At 40.9% G+C, this 20,050-nt stretch overlaps 2 protein-coding genes across 4 annotated transcripts; one reads left to right on the forward strand and one right to left on the reverse strand.

Annotated features, from left to right (window-relative positions):
• Window positions 1-787: 787 nt before the first annotated feature.
• Window positions 788-2,394, forward strand: si:ch211-39i2.2 (DNA damage-inducible transcript 4-like protein-like). Its single transcript, XM_005916605.3, has 2 exons — window positions 788-1,061; window positions 1,611-2,394. Exons 1-2 carry the CDS (start codon window positions 893-895, stop codon window positions 2,051-2,053), a joined length of 612 nt encoding a protein of 203 aa, XP_005916667.1. The 5' UTR covers window positions 788-892; the 3' UTR covers window positions 2,054-2,394.
• Window positions 1,132-17,797, reverse strand: brd8b (bromodomain containing 8b). 3 transcript variants are annotated; one of them, XM_005916600.2, is made up of 19 exons: window positions 17,694-17,797; window positions 15,948-16,044; window positions 15,278-15,347; window positions 15,082-15,131; window positions 14,843-14,965; window positions 14,674-14,754; window positions 14,178-14,242; window positions 12,998-13,167; window positions 12,521-12,712; window positions 12,048-12,141; window positions 11,481-11,623; window positions 9,751-10,186; window positions 9,625-9,662; window positions 9,340-9,539; window positions 8,960-9,052; window positions 8,575-8,643; window positions 8,171-8,456; window positions 6,063-6,107; window positions 1,132-3,973 (listed from the first exon to the last, which is right to left on the reverse strand). In XM_005916600.2, exons 1-19 carry the CDS (start codon window positions 17,710-17,712, stop codon window positions 3,914-3,916), a joined length of 2,331 nt encoding a protein of 776 aa, XP_005916662.1. In that variant the 5' UTR covers window positions 17,713-17,797; the 3' UTR covers window positions 1,132-3,913. The 3 variants fall into 3 exon arrangements, with proteins under 3 accessions (XP_005916662.1, XP_005916663.1, XP_042074375.1); XM_005916601.3 differs by lacking the exon at window positions 6,063-6,107 and having other exon boundaries at window positions 17,694-17,796; XM_042218441.1 differs by lacking the exon at window positions 1,132-3,973 and having other exon boundaries at window positions 4,564-6,107.
• Window positions 17,798-20,050: the final 2,253 nt, after the last annotated feature.

Genomic DNA, 20,050 nt, shown 5'->3' on the forward strand with positions numbered 1-20,050 from the left:
ATCCAAATATTCTCTGTTTTGCTCTTGAGTTTTCAAAAATCATGTATGAACTGACTGTAAACCTTATTCAGCTTATTTACTATAATGAATGGTTGCCTGCCCACTATTTTTTATTTTTTTTGGATTATTTGTTACTTGAAAAAATATAAATTTACAAACCTTTCTCCAGGAAATCTAAAAATTTTGTATATTACAGGGTTATAAAAATAAATGTTAGAAAATGTCATAAAATGTTTTAAGAAAATACTCTTAAAATGTGTGGGAATGGAGTTAGAAAATAAACACAAATACATCAAAAATGGAATGTTTTTCATGAGGTAAACTGAAAGGAAAATAAAATGGAAAAACAAAGGTAAAAACAGGTAGTAAAAACACAATGTTAATTTAAGTCATTTTACTAATTTTGTCCATTATTTGATATATTTTGGTGCTTTTAATGTCATAATTGTTTTAATGTGTCATTTATCTTTTTAAAATCTATTTAGTCTTTTATTAATATTATTTTGTAGGCTGAAACTTTCATAAATATATATAGTTAAAAACAATAGACGTGTACAAGGCACAAAATATTACAAGGTAGGACGATACATAAGTAAATATCTCCATTTAAAAAAAAAAAAAAAAGAATAATAAAACTAAATATTACACATAACTACTGAGCTTTTACAACTTTCTGCAATCTCCTCGCGCGTTGCGTGATCCGGAAATTTCTGGCTCAATCCACCAAGCCCCGCCCACACGTGCGATTGCTCAGCTGACGCAACTGACAGCTCGGGTATAAGACCTCCGCGCTCACAGCCAGCAGCCGCTCAGCTCAACCAACTCGATACATGGAGAAGACACAGACCAAACGCTCGGAGGAGATACCGGTGCTTCACAAACAGGAATCAGGATGGTCTATAGCTCGGCTCTGGTCTTTGGACACCTCTTGTCGGAGGAAGAAAACGTCGTAGAGATGATAGGAAAGTGCTTTTGTCCGCTAAAGATAACAGGACAAAAGATGAGTTCATCCCGGCGGGGAAGCGTCGAGAGCTACGAAGAAAGCGAGAGCATTTCATCCTGTAAGTTGTTCATAAAGTTAGTGTTTTTTGTTTTTTATATATATACTTTTATCCAGTTTTTTAAAAAAAAAAAAAAGGCGAAGGTTCTTCCTTAAGTGCTCCTAGTCTAAGGACTCCTCTCTCTCTGGCTGGCAGAGCCTTCAAACACAGCTAATGCTATTTAAATATCAATGGTCCAAAGTAAACCATGGAACCGTTTGGAAGTAACTAAACCTTCGCGCTAGAACAATGGGGCATTGAACTGGCAGTGCTCGTTCACGGGACACTCGTCTGATGCAAGCCCTTCAGCTTTTGGATCAGCTGATCACTTGCTTAGCTTTTCAGAGCGCTTCCTTGTTCGCTGCTGATGCAAAGCCTTTATTCTGGTGACGTACTATATTAATTGCAGCTTTCACGTGATTTAAAATCTGTCTAAAGTGAATTGATTCAAGGGTCTGACACTCAACGTTGCTAGTGTAGAGAAGAGGGACCCTTTGACGTGGATATTAAACTCTAATGAGATGGTGTGACTTGTTTCTCATTCTGACGCTGCTTTGTCTCTTTATTCAGTTGCTGACCTGGACGCCGGTCTGGAGCACGAACAGCGGCTTTTCCAGCAGGTTGTGACTCAGCAGATGGAGCGTCGCCTCACTGAGGCCAAGGCTTCCATCCTCAACTGCCAGGTGCTCCTGCTGCCTCGCCACATGACCACCAGGATTAGTCAGGATGTGGTGCGTGCCTCTGCTGATGAGCCCTGTGGGCTCCGGGGGGCCTCCATCAAGCTCTACATCGATGGCAAAGATGGCCTGAAGTACATCGGGAGCATCTTCCCCGATTCCAGCGTCACACCGACTTTCGAGCTATCTGTGGTCTTCAAGGCAGAAAGTGACGGCTGGCCGTCATTCAAGAACATCTTCGATGGCAACAAAGTTTTGAAGCTGAGACCAGAGTACCGGCTGGTCAAGAGGAAGCTCTACTCCTCTGCCAGTCCTGTTGTTCACGACTTCAACTAGGGGTGAAGATGAGACGCTAAACCATTACCCGTGTGTGGTTTTAACCATCAGCTACATGTAGTCTGCCATGCACTGGAACCTGATTGCCTTCCTGTAGTTTTTAAAGTGAGTTATTTATTTTTCTGTATGAAAGTCTGACAGGAGGCCCACTATTTTTCTTCGTTTTTATATTTATTTTTCGCTTTCCTCTATTCTGTAGTTGGTGACAGTATTTTTGCACCAGTATTTGAATGTAAAGATGTGTACACTGGAAGTGTGTCAGTACAGGATTGGGCAGGCCTCATTCCTGAAAGATGCCTCTTAATATACAGAATGCAAAATAAACTTTTTGCACAACTTCAGTGCTGTGTTTGCATGTTTCTTTTGAACACTGGGATCACACAGACCCTGTGATACCATCATAATTACAGACCCATTTACAGGTAATAGAAACTGTAAATAATCCTGTTCCTGATTACAATAAGCCTGAGGGCACAAAATGCAGTTACCAGGAAACTGTTCCCACAGAATGAATTCCCCTTGTCAGGTTAATCATTACTCAAGAAATTCAAAGTGAAATGCTGCTTAAATCCCAAACTGATCCCTTACACGTTTAGATCAAATCTTTATTAACAAATTTACACAAATGTATCAGCTACCCAAACACAACTACATGAACCTTTTCCAGTACAAAACTTCACTCCGTGACACGCATTACAAAAATCTTTCCTGTGCTCTATGCACAGCCTACATCCTAAGTAATAAGTGGCAATGATTCAGCAACAATCTGTTAAAGCCCATTAAAAAACAGCTGTTTTGTCAAACCACTGGTATTTAAAGCTGCTTCAAGGGCAACTTCGGGCCTTAGTGTATTTCCCTGTAAAAGAAGGGCTTTGACATTTTGAGGTCAACCTAATTAAATATTTTGTAGAGCCGGGTAATGTTTTGAAAGCCTTTTTTTGGTGCTGTCGATACCTCAGGTTAAGAGCTTGTTGCCAAACATCAGTGGCAGCCCTGCTCAGTGTTGAACGTGTTACACTGAGTTTAACCTGTGGCTGAATTTTATCTATATTTATATAATTACCCTTATTATCAATTGTACTCAGAAGTACGATCAGTAGAAAAGTGAAGGATCTGCAGTTTAATGGGCTGAAACATGCACTGGTAGACAATGGCCAATAGATTGAATCAAATCAATTAAATTACTATTAATAGAAGACACAAACCACAATTTTGCAACCAAAAAGAAGATCAGAAATCTATTTTATGAAATATTTTAAGTAACTCTTATTTTACCATTATGCTTTAGCAGTGATCAAACTAACAGATTTCTTTGCTCGGGGTGGTGTCAGCCCAACATGCAGAACTAGAAGACTCGCTTTGAATTTGTGGAACTATACATCATGGTTGCTCATGTGGCCATCTTCGTTGTTGACGTCTGTTCAGCCCAAAGGGGCTGAGCATAATCGGGTGCCGGACGTATGCACGACTCAAAGTGATCAAATCTGCCAAGTAGAACTCATCTGGCCCGTTCCCATCTGATCCCAAACAAACTGTTGCTGGTGAAAGTATTGTTCTCTATCCACAAAGACCTTGTGTTGCAGCAGGGGCAAATTATGACCCCCGCTACCCGTGCTGGTGAAATTATTCTTGGGAAAATTGGTGCAACATCCCATGGCACCCCATGAATGGGAGCGGAGAAAACACTGTACAGCTCTCTCAGACACACACACACACACTTATGGCCCTTAGTATAGGTGTGTGTGTGCACACAAAAACCAGGCACATGGAGACGGCACAGTCCTCTTCAGAAAACGACCAAAGTGACCAGAAAGCAATCAGCTGCAAGATTCGATGAGCGGCTCTCAGCCCCCTCTTGCACTACTTCTTCATCTTGAGGTCGGCCTCCATGGCACTCCGCCGCCCCCTAGTGCCTCCATCCTGCAGCAGAGACACAAAGAAACGTGGAGAGAGAGAAAGAGCACGCTTAACGTAAAGGTGTACAGGTCAAAGGTCAGGCAGGCCCTGTGGCAGGCCTCCTTGTGTCATTGAGCTCCGTACAAAAACAGCACAATCCACCCTGGAAGGCATCGTTCCCCAAATGATGAACAGAAAATAATCATGAGCAAAATAAAAAGAAAACAAGGAGAAAAGAAACTGGAACATGCAGAGATGCTAACGCACATTAACGGAAAAACACAGGAAACTGGCATTAACCGAAGGTCGACGGAAGCTTGGGTGATGAAAGTTACCTGTGTGTGTGTGTGTGTGTGTGTGTGTGTGTGTGTGTGTGTGTGTGTGTGTGTGTGAGTGAGTGAGTGAGTGAGTGAGTGAGAGAGAGTGTGAGTGCAGGATGGGAAAAATCTTTGGTGCAAACAAAAATGTAACCATTGATTACCTGTGATCTATTCATCTTCTGCACTCATTCTGCTCCATATATGCACATGTCTGTTGTGTGTGTGTGTGTGTGTGTGTGTGTGTGTGTAGGTGTGTGTGTGTGTGTGTGTGTGTGTGTGTGTGTGTGTGTGTGTGAGTGTGTGTGTGTGTGAGAGAGAGTGTGAGTGGGAGAGAGAGAGAAACTGCAAGGTAGAGGAAGAAGTCTTTCATTTCTATATCATCTGTATGGCACATCTATAGAGCACAGGATGGGCGTAGGCTCACGGCCCATCTCTTCTGCATTTAATCACTTCTACACTGCTGAGTAGTTGACCCCACTTTAATAGCTCAGTGGTTTAGAGCAACAATCTCTTTGAATCTGCCGTCATAAGTCTTGGAAAACCTGACTGATTAGATTGGATCGCCACTATGAGGAGTGGTTATTTCAACATGCTGTATATAAAAGATGGTCATTTTACATTAACCACTTGTTTACAAACAACCACTATGAAGCAATCTGATATTCTTATATCAGCATTTTTTGACACATAAAACCCAAACAATTTCCTCACATTTGCTATGTGTTGTATGTTTTTACTCGTCTAAATCAGCCGGTTGTTGTGTTTGTGGTGCTATGCTAACAGGGTGGTTGAAGCATGCCCTCTGTTGGACAAACTATGTAACATTCACACTCATGGCTTTAGGGCGTTTCTCCAATCTCTTTTTAAATCTTAACTTATCAGCCAATAAAAATACACAAAAAAAGAATAACCATCCTGAGGGCAGTGCGCCAAGTTACAAGCTAAAACTAAAGCTGCTCCCATAAAACTGCATCACAGAAATACCTACTTATAAATACTATGTTAAAAACTGAAGCCAATTTTACGGATAATTAAATTAAAAGACTCTAAAGGGCACCAACACTATAAATGCAGATGACTTGAATTATCCATGCTGAGGCCTAACAGAGACCGAGCTGCTACAGTTGTCTCTGCTGGCGACTGGCTGTCTATCAAAGTGTCCACACCCACTTTTACTTAAACACGGTCTTTCAGACAGGGTAAATATTATATCAGAGACACCAAAAATATTTTTTTCTATTGGGCTGAAAAGTGATATCTGATTATCTAATGTAGAGTTGGTTAATTTAACATGGGAGTCAATGAGGATTGACTCACTTTTAAAGCCAGTCTCAAGTGGCTCTTAAAAGAACTGAAGGTTGTGTCTCTTTCCCCATTTATTTGTGAGAGCCACAGGATGTTGCTTGGTTATTTTACATTTAACATTTGATTTTATATTTGTTTTTTATTTTATTGAGTATTTCCCACCAGTCTGAAGTGCGAGTGACTTCAACTAAAATTGGCCAGTTTAGGTTTGTAATATAGTTTGCAAGCTGACTTTTGCTCCTATCAATCTATATAGTTTTTATTTTCTGACTGGTCGTATTAGTCCACCTTTAATGACCTTCATGGCGTCTTGAATCCTTACTGTCCTCCAAAGCCGCTTCAGTAGAAATAAAGAGAAAGATCAGAGGTACAGACAGGTGTGTGCAGTGTGTAACACTGTGTATGTGTGTACATGTTAGCTTTGAGACAAGCGTGTACGGAGCTTGGCCTGACTCTGGTGAAACTTGAGCGAGAACCTGAATACTTACAAAAAGAGAGAGAAGGAAAGCAGGAGAGGCCATTGGGACACTGTCCTGTAGGAGGACAAACATCGGAGTGAGAAAGAGAGAGAAAGCACACACAGGCGTGAGAAAGCAAGTTTCATACAAGTCTGCGTCAAACACAGAGACACGCTCAGGAGATGGGGGTCCTGTTGACTTCAGAGCTGCACATACACAAACGCACATTTCTACACAACATCAAGACACACACACACACACAGTCTCTGAATGCAGTCTGGAAATATTAAGACTCATGGAGATGAAGAGCGTACACAAGCAGGCACAAACAGAAGCAACGCAGAGGTGTGAGGACCTCTCACAAGCACCGCACCACAGTTTGCACAACTTGTTAAAGTTCTAAAACGGAGAAGTTGGACTTTGCTGTGTAGCAGTTAAACAAAACACTAAAATTTTACTACGTCTGTAGAAATATTTGTTAAATATATTCTGCAAAATGTATCTTTAAGTGTGGACTTTGCAAGAAAACATGACATCTTCCCAAAATGTGTTGTCTGAATGTTTCAAATTTCCACCATATCCTATTAGACACAATCAAGCGTTCAAACAGGAGAAAGCAGGGTGCAGATAAAAGATGGATGTAGCCACTGTGACAACTGTGAATGCAAAGCCCAGTTGTAAAGCCTCAAGCGGAGCTTTTACGGCGTCATTTTATTATTTTGAAACCAAACATGACGAGCGAGGATTGGATCTGACTGACACATTCAGGGACGCTGCGTGCCACGCTACAGCTTTATCCTGTTTTTCACTCTTCATAAAATTAACCTCATGTTTTATTAAGACAGTCATCAGAAAAGTGTTTACTGAGGTAATAGATCAAAGGAGCTGAAGTGTCATTTTTCCACAGACAACCTTTTGTCACCCCCTGCTGGCGATAAGAAGAAATTAATGTTTAAGGCACTTCCACAATGACTCCATGTTTGAGAACAAGAGTGGAAGAAAATGGTTAGCTAGGATGAAGTTACATCCATTTTTTATATGCAATGTATGGGAGAAAATAACACACACACACACACAGTAGGAGATGCAGAGAGAGAAACAGGAAACAGAGCAGAGGGTCAGAGATAGACTAGAGAGACAGCAGCAGTGCAGCCAGCATGCAGGATGTGAAGCAGCTGGGAAGTCAAGATTAAGAAAGTGCACTTACAGCAATTAGAAGAGACAGTGCTGTGTAACAAAGTGAGCATGCCTAACTTGTATGATGCGCATCAGTGCCGACCCTTTAATACATTGGCACTCTTAACTCCTTGTGTCCTAATCGCACCACTGGTTTCTGGTACTTCACACCACACTGACACAGTACAGTAGCATCACTCTGGGATCGTAATGTGGAGACAGGGTGAGGTGTATCGAGGTCAATTCTTCAATAAGTTCTTTTAGAAAACTAGTCCATTTGTCATATTCTATGTGACATAAATCAGAACTACACTGACTGCATGGTCACTTAAATGTGTGCTGAACCCACAGCTTCCTCAGGTTTCATATGCTGACAGTAAATAAAACAGCATGTCTGTCTGTGACATTTCACAGAGCATAACTGACACGTCAAAAACATTTAATGAATCCACTATTTATGTTTCTTCCACATAAGCGTGTATTTTCATCCAGTTTTGAAATGACTGCCAACCGCAGCATGATGGCACACTGAAATTATGGTCCTGATATACCAAACACATTTATCTACACCAATATAAAATGCCCTTAATAAAAAAAAAACTTTATGACTCCATAAACTGGAAGTGCTATCTGTGGTTTACAAGAAAGAGCCAGTTCTGGGACTGTGCACTTCCTGTAAATAATTAAAATGCATTAAACTTAGATTAGATTTCTCCACCTTCTCTTGGAGGCGGGCAGACGGACTGTTCGCAGTAGCTTTGCAGGCATCATAAAACTCTAAATACCTGGAAGAACATTTATTGCACCGATCTAACAGGAGTCACAGCACTCAGTGTTGGAGAGAGGCAAGAGTTTACAGTGTAGTTACAAAACATCAGCACTGGCATGTGTGGAAACTTTCTTTTGCTTTTAATAAAGAACTCTGCTTCATCACAATCAGACTTGTCTGCTGCTCAACCCACCTTCTCGGCTGGCTCTCCTGGTTTACGATTTCCCTCCCTGCCTCGGAGGCTCTTGGCAGAGATGGCGCTCTCTGAGGTCTGCATGATGAGCTGGGTGGCCAGGAACTGCTGGACGTGCTCCAGGACGTCGCGCTGCATCTCCAGCGCCATGTGGTACACGTCGTGGTCCGACGAGTTGTACATGACGGCATTCTGAAACATCAGCATGATGTCGCGCTGGAACTCAGCGGTGGTACGGATAACACCGGACTCGATGTTCTTCTTTATGGCGGACAGGTCCATGGGTCTGCAGCAAGAAAGCAGCAGCAGTTAGTTTGTTTTGGTACTTTAGTTGAACAGTTAGGCTGCAACGATTTTTAGCTGAGCTTGTTTCAAAAATGAAGGGTGTGTGTGTGCGGTCTGACCTGTGTACAATGCTGTGGTAACCTGGAGCGATGTCATCTGACACAGGCTGTAGGAAGACGCTGGCGTACCTGAGAAACACAATATTAGCAAAAGTAAAACACCTGTTTCCTCTCAACAACGTGACCCGGGTTAATCTGTAGGATTCAAGCGAGTCTCTAACTTCTTTAACTGACTGGAAAAATGGTTTCATGCAAACGTGCTGCAGAATGTCCAACAATGTAGTTACTCATTCAGTCACACCAGCTCGATACAAAAAGCTGGAAATTGATGAAACTCACAATAATAAGACAAAAATAAATAAATCAAATGAAATTGATTTGAACTTACTGACCAAAACAACAAGACTTGAGCAATTTATTGTTGAGCTCTGGTACAAAGTTCTACCTGTGATTGGCTGCAGCTCTCCACACCAGCATAATGGCTTTCTTCCAGATCTTCTGCGCCTGGACCGCCTCCTGGTCTTCGCCACATGTAGAGCTGACGCAGAGAAAGAAGAGAGAGGCAGTCGGAGCAGAGTGGGAGAGAAAAGCAAAAAAAACAAAAGCATATACTGTTAGACTGTTAGCCCAATGAAAATGACAAAAGTCAGCTAAGTTTGATCCATTTTCAAAGAAAGATTTCCCCTAATATTTTTGTTAAGAAGAATAGCAGGGGTTATTTCAGGAGAAACAGACTCCTGGTTTTACTATTACTGGTAAAACCAGGGACAGGGTGAATATTTTTGCCTACGCCCTTTCTGGAAGAATAAGCACCTGGACACTTACAGCTGGGAAGAAGAGGCCGGGCTGCTGGCCAGTGAATCAGCAGTGTAGCGCTGGGAGGGCGGGCCGTATCCATCCTCACTCTCACTTGCTGCCCGATCCACCTCAGATAAATATGGACCCTCCCCCTCTCCACACTCGTCCTTCAGCTCCATCGCTTCTTCGGGGTCGCCCTCGCTCCCTGCCTCCTCCTCCTTCACCTCCTGGATTCAAGCACACAGAGTAAAATAACGGTTATTCTTGTTATCATATGCCGTCCACACATGTACGTAGCCTTAAATGTGTTACCTTGGACTCTTTCCCGGACACAGAGCTGTCCTCAGAGTCTGTGGGACAGAAACGAGGAGACAATGAGAAAACAGAAATGTGTGAGCATTTCCACTGTGGGTATAGATCGGTGTGTAATCCACGCACCTAAGCAAGGTGGGTTGGGCTCAGGCTGACTCCACTCCTCTCCTTCACTCTTCACTGTAGCTTCAGTGACTTCTTTGACCACGGGCCCCTCCTCTGCGACTTCACTTGCTGCTACACCATCATCAGAGGTGACAGAAGAAGTGACATCACTTCCCGTCACCTCAGGTCCTTCATAGTTTCCCTTAAGCGGTTCTTCCCTGTTAGTATCTGGCTGGTTTTGTGTCTCCTGGCTGGCAGGTGTCGGGGCTAATGTTGCGACCATATCCTGAGGTGTCTGTGGGGGGGCTGACTCTTGGATGGTGGGTGTGGGCTCTGAAGCTTTCAGCTCCTGGGTCTCCCAGGGGCCAGGTAGGGTGTGACCTTCTGACACGGCCTCTTCGCACAGAGAGAGAGCTGCTTCCACCGCAGCTGCATCCAAAGCCACAGGGTCATCGTCCTGGGATGATGATCAAAAAGATAAACCATTATGTTGTTTCAGTGTTTCCCCACACATGAACTTTACATGGGGAGCCAGGTTAGTGAAAGAGCAGGTGTTAGACCTGCTGACTGTCAGAGCAGCAATGAAGTGTCTCCAATTAAAAAACAACAACAAACAAACAAAAAAACAAGAGGAGTTCTTAAGCTAAACCCCAACCGACCAAAACCACCAGCGATAACTGTGGCCTCTTCCTCCTGACCTGTCAGACACATGTGACCTTACAGGGATCACTAGGCTCCTTCCAGTATGGCTCTCATACTGGTAGGAGTTCATTGACCACACTAAGGTTGTGATCGTTACATCATGGGCCCCATCCAGCCTACTTTGATCTTGAGACAGCTGTGAAACTCACCTTTCTGAGATGTCTTAATATTTGAAAAGGAAGTGCAATTTCAACAGCATGTCTTAAAGAAACGCTGATGTAGCAAATGAGAAAAATGTATTAACGCGACTCTTTGGGTTTAAATTGTAAGAAAAAAATGTGTAAAATTCCAGAAAGTTCTGGCAAAGTTTTTGTTAAGTCACAGAAAATATGTTTTAACTGTGGAACCACTAAAAACCACAGAAACCTCTACAGTGAAAACACAGGAACTTTTCTCTTATTTAATTGCTAAGCTATTACTTAAGTACTTTGGTGCAGTGTGAAAGGCCTCTTTAATTTACGCCCTCCTTCACATTTTCCAAAGCTGTCCAGTGGAGACTCCAGACTGGAGTCTTTGCCTGGCCGCAGACTTTATGTTTGGCACCGGCTCTAGGGGTTGGGTGGGCCAAGTGAATTTTGAGATTTTACATTTTTTCACCCCATCCAAAGGAATAAAGAAACCAATATACTACTGGAAAAAATCCCCTTTTTCTTATTGTGAAAATTCAGTTGCTGTTAACGAGCGATTGTCAGTACTTCCTGTCTAGTGCTCTCCTGTAGGCAGTCTGTTCAGGTTGCTGCTGTGACAATCCTCAGTGTAGTTGTGCCATCTACAGGCAGTCCTTGTTCTGCTCTAGAGATTCTTCAGGGCCACTCTTAGCTAAATGTTTAGTCCAAGTCTGACAATGGGAACATAAAATATGGAAAATTTCATTCTTTGTTTTCCAATTAACACTAAATATTTTCTAAATCATATTTTCTTTGTATTAGTTTGTTTTTAGTGTCATTGCCTTAATCAACGACTAAAATACTTGATATTAAACCTACAAAATAAACTCTGCTCCTGGTCATGTTAATCTCAAACGAATGCAGCCCCTACACAGTACGTACCTTCTCTTCAATGATGGCAATGATGTCTCCCACTGTCTCCAGGTCCAGTTCATCACCAATGTAAGACACAGCCACGAGGTCTTCTTCTACTAATCCCGTGTCCTCACCGAGCTCTGCCTTCACTGCGGCCTCCGCTTCCCCCTCTGTAAACCCGTGCAGGTGACGAAATAAGAACACAGGCATGCAACAACAATCTTACTGCAAAGTTAAGACCCGTATCTCCCTCTTTGAACCAGGAAACAATGACTAAAATGCAACAACGCGGACGTGTGACTTTATTTAGAAACAGACTGTAGAAAAACAGGAAAAAAAGGAGGAGGAGAGACAAGCAAAAACGTTCCCCCAGACACCCCCAAGACATTTAGTGTTACTTTGAACATGCTCTGTCTATCTTAATTACAAGCAACCAGGAGTCACGATGCCCAGTTAGGTTTTGTTTAACCTGCTTTTTAAAATCAGGACATTTTTAGGAGCCCCATGAATGCAATTATTTCCCAGGACAGCAACCAGGCAAGCTGTAAAGAAAGTAGCTCCTGTGTAATGTGAAACTTAGTTAGGTGTGTTTACCTGTGATGATGTCATGGCCAGGTGGTAAGGCAGTGGCTGCCGTAGCAGTCTGTACGCCATTAGTTAGGCTTCCAGTGGAGTCGCCCTCTGCAACCTGACATCAGAAAAAACACAACAACAAAAACACCAAAGTGAGGTTTAATAAAAAATATCAGCATGAAAGAAGATTTAAAAGAATACTGATGTTAGAATACAGTAAGGCTTTATTGCCCACTGAGTGGATCAAGTCCTACTTTCATTCTTTGAATGTTAGTATTAGAATAGGTATCAAAACTCAGTGGCTTAGCCAGGAATTTAAAAATACTCCAAATCGATTTGCACTTTACAGATGCATTTAAATGATTTGTTTTCACACATTGCTGGTTTTCAGGTATTTTACAGAACTGAGTCTAAAGCCTTTGAGCGAGACTCGCAGCTTTCATTGTAATCACATCGTTTCTGGATGTTATGAGCCATGCTAAGTTGCCTCTCACCAGGCGAGGGCTGGCTGAGATGAGGTTGCCTTTTTTCAGCAGTTCTGACAGTAGAGGTGAGGGTGGCGGTGTGGCCTTCTGGGCTAGGAGCCTTTTCTGTGGCGAGTCATCGACTAGAACAGCGAGTCCACCATCTTTGGGCCCAGGTCCTGGAGGGTCTGCTGCTGGTAGAAACACTCCTACCCCCTGAGCCTGACAGACAGCAGAGAAGTCATTGAGACGGAGCGAGGTGATCTTATTCCTCTGACTTGTAATGAGGCAAAAACTATAACCCCTGGGGCCGAATATACTCATGTTTAATGTTACTGTAGACGCCTCCATATTCACTGCAGTGAAACATGGTTTATGTTGCTGTGAGCTTGGCTGAAATTTATCTCTTAACAGAAAACTGGGACTCTTATAAACTCATTTCCCTTCACCATCATTCTTCTATCCTGTGAGCTAAACAAGTATATATGGCAAACTAAGTGTTCCTACAACTGAGTGGGTGGTGGTTGTATCTTCAGAGACACCGGCTCCTGTATCCATGGGTGGAGTGGGCACTGAAGAGTCAGTCTGAGAATCCAGGTTTGGCGGGCTGGCACCCAGGGGAGACCGTAAAGTCACACTGGGCAGACGCTTGGGTGTGTTTTTCACTGCCTGGCGAGCTGCGATACAGACAGAAGACCAGAGTGGAGGTGAGCATGACAATTTTCAAACTCTCCTTAAAAACAAATCTGAAAAAAAAAAGCAGCAGAGAAATCCTGAACATCATGTGAGAGGATCATCACTCCAACCCAAGCACTTGAGTGAAAGATGCTCTTGTCTTAAGAGAGGCTGAGAAACATTCCAAGAAGGACGAGAAGTTGCAATCTTCTGAGATATAGATGCATATAATTCCTGCTTTATTACATCCTCTCAGTTGATTCTGATCTCACATCTATGTTACCCCTCAGGTTTTTATTAAGCTTCCCTCCCCTTCCTAAAAATATCAAACTATAAATTACAGCAAAGAATTTTTCTACTTCATCTTCATGATTCTCGGTTTGCAGATGGTCTAAACTCTATTTTCAAAACGTTTCCTCTATCCAACAACCTCAAATAGCCATAAAATGTAGAGTGCAATAGTCCAGGAGAAATAAAATGCCTGGCTACAGAGGACCTCTCATCATTTTTAAGAGTGCTATTGTTTTCAGACATCCTAATTCCCTTCTAGTATTGTCCACATAGCCAAAACCACAAGGGCTTTGCAACAGGTCGGCTACATGTGTGGGCCGAGGTTCGACGTGTGATTTGAATCTTCCTGGTTGTACGTGGATGTGAGAGATGGTCGTCTTTAATCTTAGCTTAGAGTTCGTGCCAACAAGGGAAATCTTTATGCTAAAAAAACCTGTAGGTACAAAATGAAGTTCTACCTTCACAAATCTGTCCCTTAGTTTACCAAGATCACAGGTTTCAACTTCATATGGGAACTTTGTTTTTATATCAAATGACTCACTCGAATTTTAATAGTATGACATATATACTTAACTTCAAACTCTGACAGATCTTACCATAACATACAGACAATGGCAATGGTAACACCCACCACAGAGCAACAAGTGTGCAACTAATTCTTCGCCTTTTCCTAAGAAACACATGCACCAGCCTTCGTAGAGTGAAAGTGAACCTAAACTACCTTGGTACGCCATTTCTGTGGCTTTCCTCTTCCGCTCTGCTTCCTCCTCGTCCTGCTTCTTCTTTCTAGGGAAGGCAAATTTAAAAAAACAAACAAACAAAAACAATGAGCATTTTATGACAATGTAACAGTTTGTATACAAAACTAAATGAGAGAACACCCTCATTTATCTAAATAACCCACTCATCTACAGAGATACAGATGCAGACATATACTTTTTTAATCCCACATTGGGGAAATTTACTTGTTACAGCAGCACAGACAGAAGAAAAATGTGAATAAGAGATATATTAGAAAACACACACACACACACACATAAATAAATAAAAGAACAGTGTACAAAACATGTATAGTTGTTGGTTACTGGCAAACAGAGCAATGTTTTACTGGCAGCGTTCTGCAAGATCTTTAACACACTGGAGTTGGTTGTGTGAAACAGCTATCATGGTAATCCACCCATTAGGTGGAAGCACTATCCCACAGATAAGATGCTTACAATGTGATCTCTCCCCAAAGCTCTTTCAGCTGGGAGTCCATGTGACCCATCTGTATCAGATCCACCTCCTTCTTCAACTTCCTGTTGTGATTAAAACAAACAAAGCAAAAAGAGGTTAAAGTTCAGATATCAAAGTTGTCAAATGTTTTTCCTTTAAGAGTTTATGTACCTGTACTGCTCTTGTGTATCTCGTATAAGTTTTTTTAACTCCTCTATTCTCTCAGTGGTCAGCCTACGAACGATGACATCTTCAATGGTCTCGACCACCTCGCCCTTCTCACCGCGCTTACGCCTGGAACAGGAAAACACACATTTTGAGTCAACTCTCAAATTATTTTTAAAATGCATAATAATATTGTTTACTTTTTATATCTGCACACAGATATGTGTACACACTGTAATACTGACTTAGGGGCTTCAGTAGCTTCCAGCAGTTCTGAATATTGTGAGGCACAGTGCTGAGAAACAGAGAACAAATTATTCTTATAGGTGAGCAGAGGAGATCAGTCCAACTGCAGTTACACTCAAAAGACAATTTTCCTGAAGACTTATGGAAGTGAAGTGTGAGATAAATTCACAAAAGGAATATTTGTTATGCTCTCACCTTTTGTGAGAACCAGTCTGGTGGACGCCCAGGCTCTGCGAAAGGCTTGATGGCTCTACTTACACTTACCCTGGAACACAGAGAGTCTCCTCAGACTAAACTCAAGCATTAAGCAGATAATCTAACAATAACAAGCATTTTAAAAATAAAATAATATTATTTTGTCTTACAAACTGCCTTGCACTCACCTACTGCCAGTGTTTGAAACAGATTATGAGCACAGAACAATAACCACCATAAGGATCATTGTTAAGACACTCAATCTGATATATTCTAGTTCGATGGTTCATTTAGACAAAAACTGGTAATCTTAGGGAAAGCACAAACTGTTTGCAAACACTGATATCTTAAAAGAAATGGTACAAAACCCTCTGAAGATAATTTTCATATTATAATGCTCATTTTTAGGAGAACTGCAGAAAAATAGTGGTATATAATGATAGTAAATACAATTACAGTTATATTTATCAAACAAGATCCTTAAATCATTTTACATATCTTCTCCTTACAGCATTTCTCCAACACATTTAAAATATGAATATGAGGTCCCATGGGCAAACTAAATCTCTCTCTCTCTCTCTCTCTCTCTCTCTCTCACACACACACACACACACACACACACACACACACACACACACACACAAAAGTAGCTGAGCATATTTCTTTTTACCAGTTTTGGTCTCCGCTCCTCATAACAGAGGAGGCCAGGCACAATTTCTCCCTGACTGACCAGGGCTCCGTCGGCCCCACATTCAGTATCTTGTGTTCTGTTGGGGGGAAAGAAGAATTTATTGCGCGATTCACTGTTTTTCCTGCTACTTTGTTGCTACTAGCTAACAAGCCACAGGGTGCCACAAGCCAGTACACAGTGTACTGGCTTGCCCCAAACCCAAATGAATAATGGAGAGGGGTGCATCAGGAAGAGGATCTGACTTAAAATCATCACCAATCCAATCATGTGGCTCATTAGTAAGATCTGCATACTGGACTGGTCAGGAGCCCACAAACTGCAACCAGTGCTGCTGGCAAGCAGAGTACCAGTGGAAACTATGCCACTGATGAGTGAAGACAGATTAGAAGAAGGCCAAGGTTAGTGTGTCTAGAGTCAGTAACAGAGAAATTTTGGAGCGTGGAGGACAGAGCAGGGACTGGGAAAAGGAGATAGCTGACTGATTGGATATGACCAGAGGAAAGATAATAGATATACTGAACAAAGGACGCTGAAGATGGAGCTACAAGACAGAAAGAAAAGGGGAAGAACAGAGGGAAGATTCGTGGATGCAGTGGAGGGTGCAGAGGGTGGTGCGACAGAAGAGGATGTTAGGGGTAGGGTGAGATAGAGGCAGATGGTCCAGATGATCCACTGTGGTGACCCCTAAAAGGCACAGCTGAAAGAAGCTAATTAAAAACCTGTATTTTAGGGCAAAAGCAATGGCTCAAAAAGAGCCACATAAAATATGAGACATTCCGAAACAACTCAGTTAACTTCATTCTGCCACACAAGCTTCCATCCAAATTGCAAAAGCATCTGAGGGTAATCTCAGTAACTGAACATAAAATATATGGGGCTTGTGGTTACGTGTAGTAGTAGTTCTGCCACATTAGATTGTAACGTTATGGCTTTGTTATTACTAGCAATATTATCTGACTGCGTTTTGACAATTTTAATTGAGTAAAATCCCAATTAACATTATTTTTAATTGAGTGCTATTTTACGGAACTTTCTATCCCTGCTTACTTGGTCAAATACACACAAAAACATGTTAAAAAAAACTAGTATTTTTTCTAAGAAGAACACTATCATCAGTCAGATGACGAATCAGTCTCTGTGGACTGTCTCAGTTTTTTTAGTGGTTTGTTATTGTTTTTTCGCTAAGTACCACACATACGACGGTCCTGTTCTCGTACAGTCAATAAAAACCGTTCAGATCGTAATATGTTGAAAACGTTATTTTAAGTTTAAAAATATAAAAAAAACCAAGGGCAACGGCGTCAAATGAATGATTTAAACGTCTTTCGTTATTTAGCCAAGGTAGCTAGCTAATGCTACACTATTGATATTAGCTTGGGTATGCTAATATGATTACAGCAAAGCATTCCTCACGTTTACTGGGGCGTGAATATAAGTTAAAACACACAACCCTATCAAGAGACGTATCACATACATTTCTAGAAAAAAAAAACAACATACGCATTGCTAATATTTAATTTATAGCGTTAGCTTAGCATAGTCGATTAAGGGGGACACATTCGTGAGACACACACACACAGGTAAACACGGTGCAACGTTTTAGCAAGGTAAGGGGCTACAGGTTCTGGCTAAAATAATCTAGCTGCAAGGCTTGGAGTTTGTTTGTTATTACTACTGTCTATAAATGACGAGGAAAAACAGAAAGACTTGAAATATATTACTCACTGCCGATACCGCTCGCCATTGCTTTTGTGACGAGGCCTTGATCACAACTTCCGCCGGACAGGTTTCAACGGAACACACAGTAAAGTCAACCCAAGCGAGCGGAACAAATGGAAATTTGATTAAATAAATAAATAAATAAACGAAGCTTTAAAAACAGTGAGGGATACTAGGAGCTGTTTCATTACACTTAAGCAGAGTTGGAAATACTTCGTTACTGTAACGAAATACAAATACTCTGTTACTGTACTTACATACAATTATCAGGTGTCAGTACTTTACTTGAGTCGTTTTTTTTCTGACAACTTTTTAATCATACTCCCTATATTTTTAAAATAGGCTCGTAACTCTTGTTACATACAGAGTAGTTAGACATATTCAGACACACAGAACCAATGCATAATGCATGGTATAGCACAGAACCATGTACATAATGCACACACACACACACACAATCGTCATTTGTTACTTGATGGTTGTTGTGGCTAACCTAACTACCCCTGCATAATTCAAATAAATGTAACTACTGATTGGGAGTTTGATCCCTGGCTGCTTTAGCCTATATCCCCAAAGTGTTCTTGGCCAAGATACTGAATCTAAGTTATTTCCAGCGTGATTATCAGAGTGTGAATGTTAGATAGAAAGCAATTAAGATGTATAAAAGGTGCTTGTGAAATACGTAAATTTACTAATCGAAATATTTTTCTCTTTGAAAAACTAAAGTTCATGCCAAATTTTAGCCATACTTTCAGATCTCTGGCACTGCAATGGGAACCCAAATGGCCCCCAGTTTTGCCTGTCTTTTTGTTGGTCATCTGGAAGAACAAATTCTATATAATCACCAAAATAACCCTTATTTACCATTCATTGTATCTTGGAAACGTTATATAGATGACGTATTTCTACTCTGGAAAGGACCAGTCTCTATATTACTAGAGTTTGTAGAATTCCTTAATGGACACTTTGCAGGCTTACGTTTCACCCTCAATTACAGTACTGAAGAAATTAACTTTCTGGACATGAAAGTAACAAAAAAAGACAAATCTCTGTCCACATCTCTGTATTCTAAACCCACTGATCGGAATACATTATTACATGCTGCAAGTTTCCATCCGAACCACCTCAAAAAGAGCCTCCCTGTAAGCCAGTTGATTAGACTCAAGCGTATCTGTGAGACTCATGATGAATATAATGAGAGTAAAGAAGAGATGTTGAACAAATTCAAAGAAAGAAAGTATAAAGAGAACTGTTGAAGTTCTGCAGAAGAGAAGGTGAGTTCAGTAAGTAGGGATGTCTATTTAACAACCAAGAAATCTCCAAAACATAAACCCAACCTTATCTTCTGCACAACCTTTACGCCAAAAACCAGAACAATTAAAGAAATAATTCTAAAACATTGGCATATCCTTCAGAATGACCCAAACTTATTAGGTATCTTCCAAGAGCCACCAATGATAACCTACAGGAGAGGAAGGAATATTAAAGATAGGCTTGTTAGAGCTTACCAGGACCCTATTACTCCAGATAAAACCCTGATAACCCATGACCTACATGGCAATTTCAAGTGTGGGGCATGCATTAATTGTCAATACACCAAAAATTTGCTCACTATCGTTAAGAATCACTGGAGGTAAAAGCCTGAATAACCCATTGACCTACATGGCAAATGTTGCAACAGTGGTGGGGCATGCTATTAATTGTCCCAAATACACCAAATATGTTAAATCAATTCAAAAGACCTATTAAGGTTTGTACAAAACCAATATTTTTTTAGTTATTTTTTTAATTTATTAATTTTATATTTAATTTATTTTTTTTTTTTAGATTTTTTTACTATAATTTTTTGTTTTCTTTATTTAATTTATGTAATAATTTTTTTTTTTTGCCAATAAAGGGCTTTATCACATGCAGAACTAAAAATGTAATCTACATGATACAGTGCCCATGCAATAAAATATATATAGGAGAAACATCCCGCCCTCTTAAAGATCAAATTAATGAACACAGAAGTTCGATCAAGAGGAATGATTTAACCAGCCCTGTTGCAAGACACTTCAATAATAAACATCCAAATTCACCATTATTTTTCCTAGGCATTGAAGCCATTAAACTAAACCACAGAGGTGGCAATATAAATTTTATCCGGAAAAAAAGAGAAGCATTTTGGATATTCCGTTTTAAGCGTCTGTACCCCAGAGGTATGAATGAGGATTTTTCATGAGTTTTTATGAACTACACCTTTTTTTTATTTATTATTTTTTATTTTTTTTATTATTTTAACCAAAGGAGTAGTGTTCCAGACATCTCACTTTAAGTCCAAATTTTAAGTTTAGATTTTACATTTTAGAGACATAAATAAG

Source organism: Haplochromis burtoni, unplaced genomic scaffold (assembly GCF_018398535.1).
Source record: "Haplochromis burtoni strain Fernald_Lab_line unplaced genomic scaffold, NCSU_Asbu1 Contig_19, whole genome shotgun sequence".
NCBI classification, from domain to species: Eukaryota; Metazoa; Chordata; class Actinopteri; order Cichliformes; family Cichlidae; genus Haplochromis; species Haplochromis burtoni.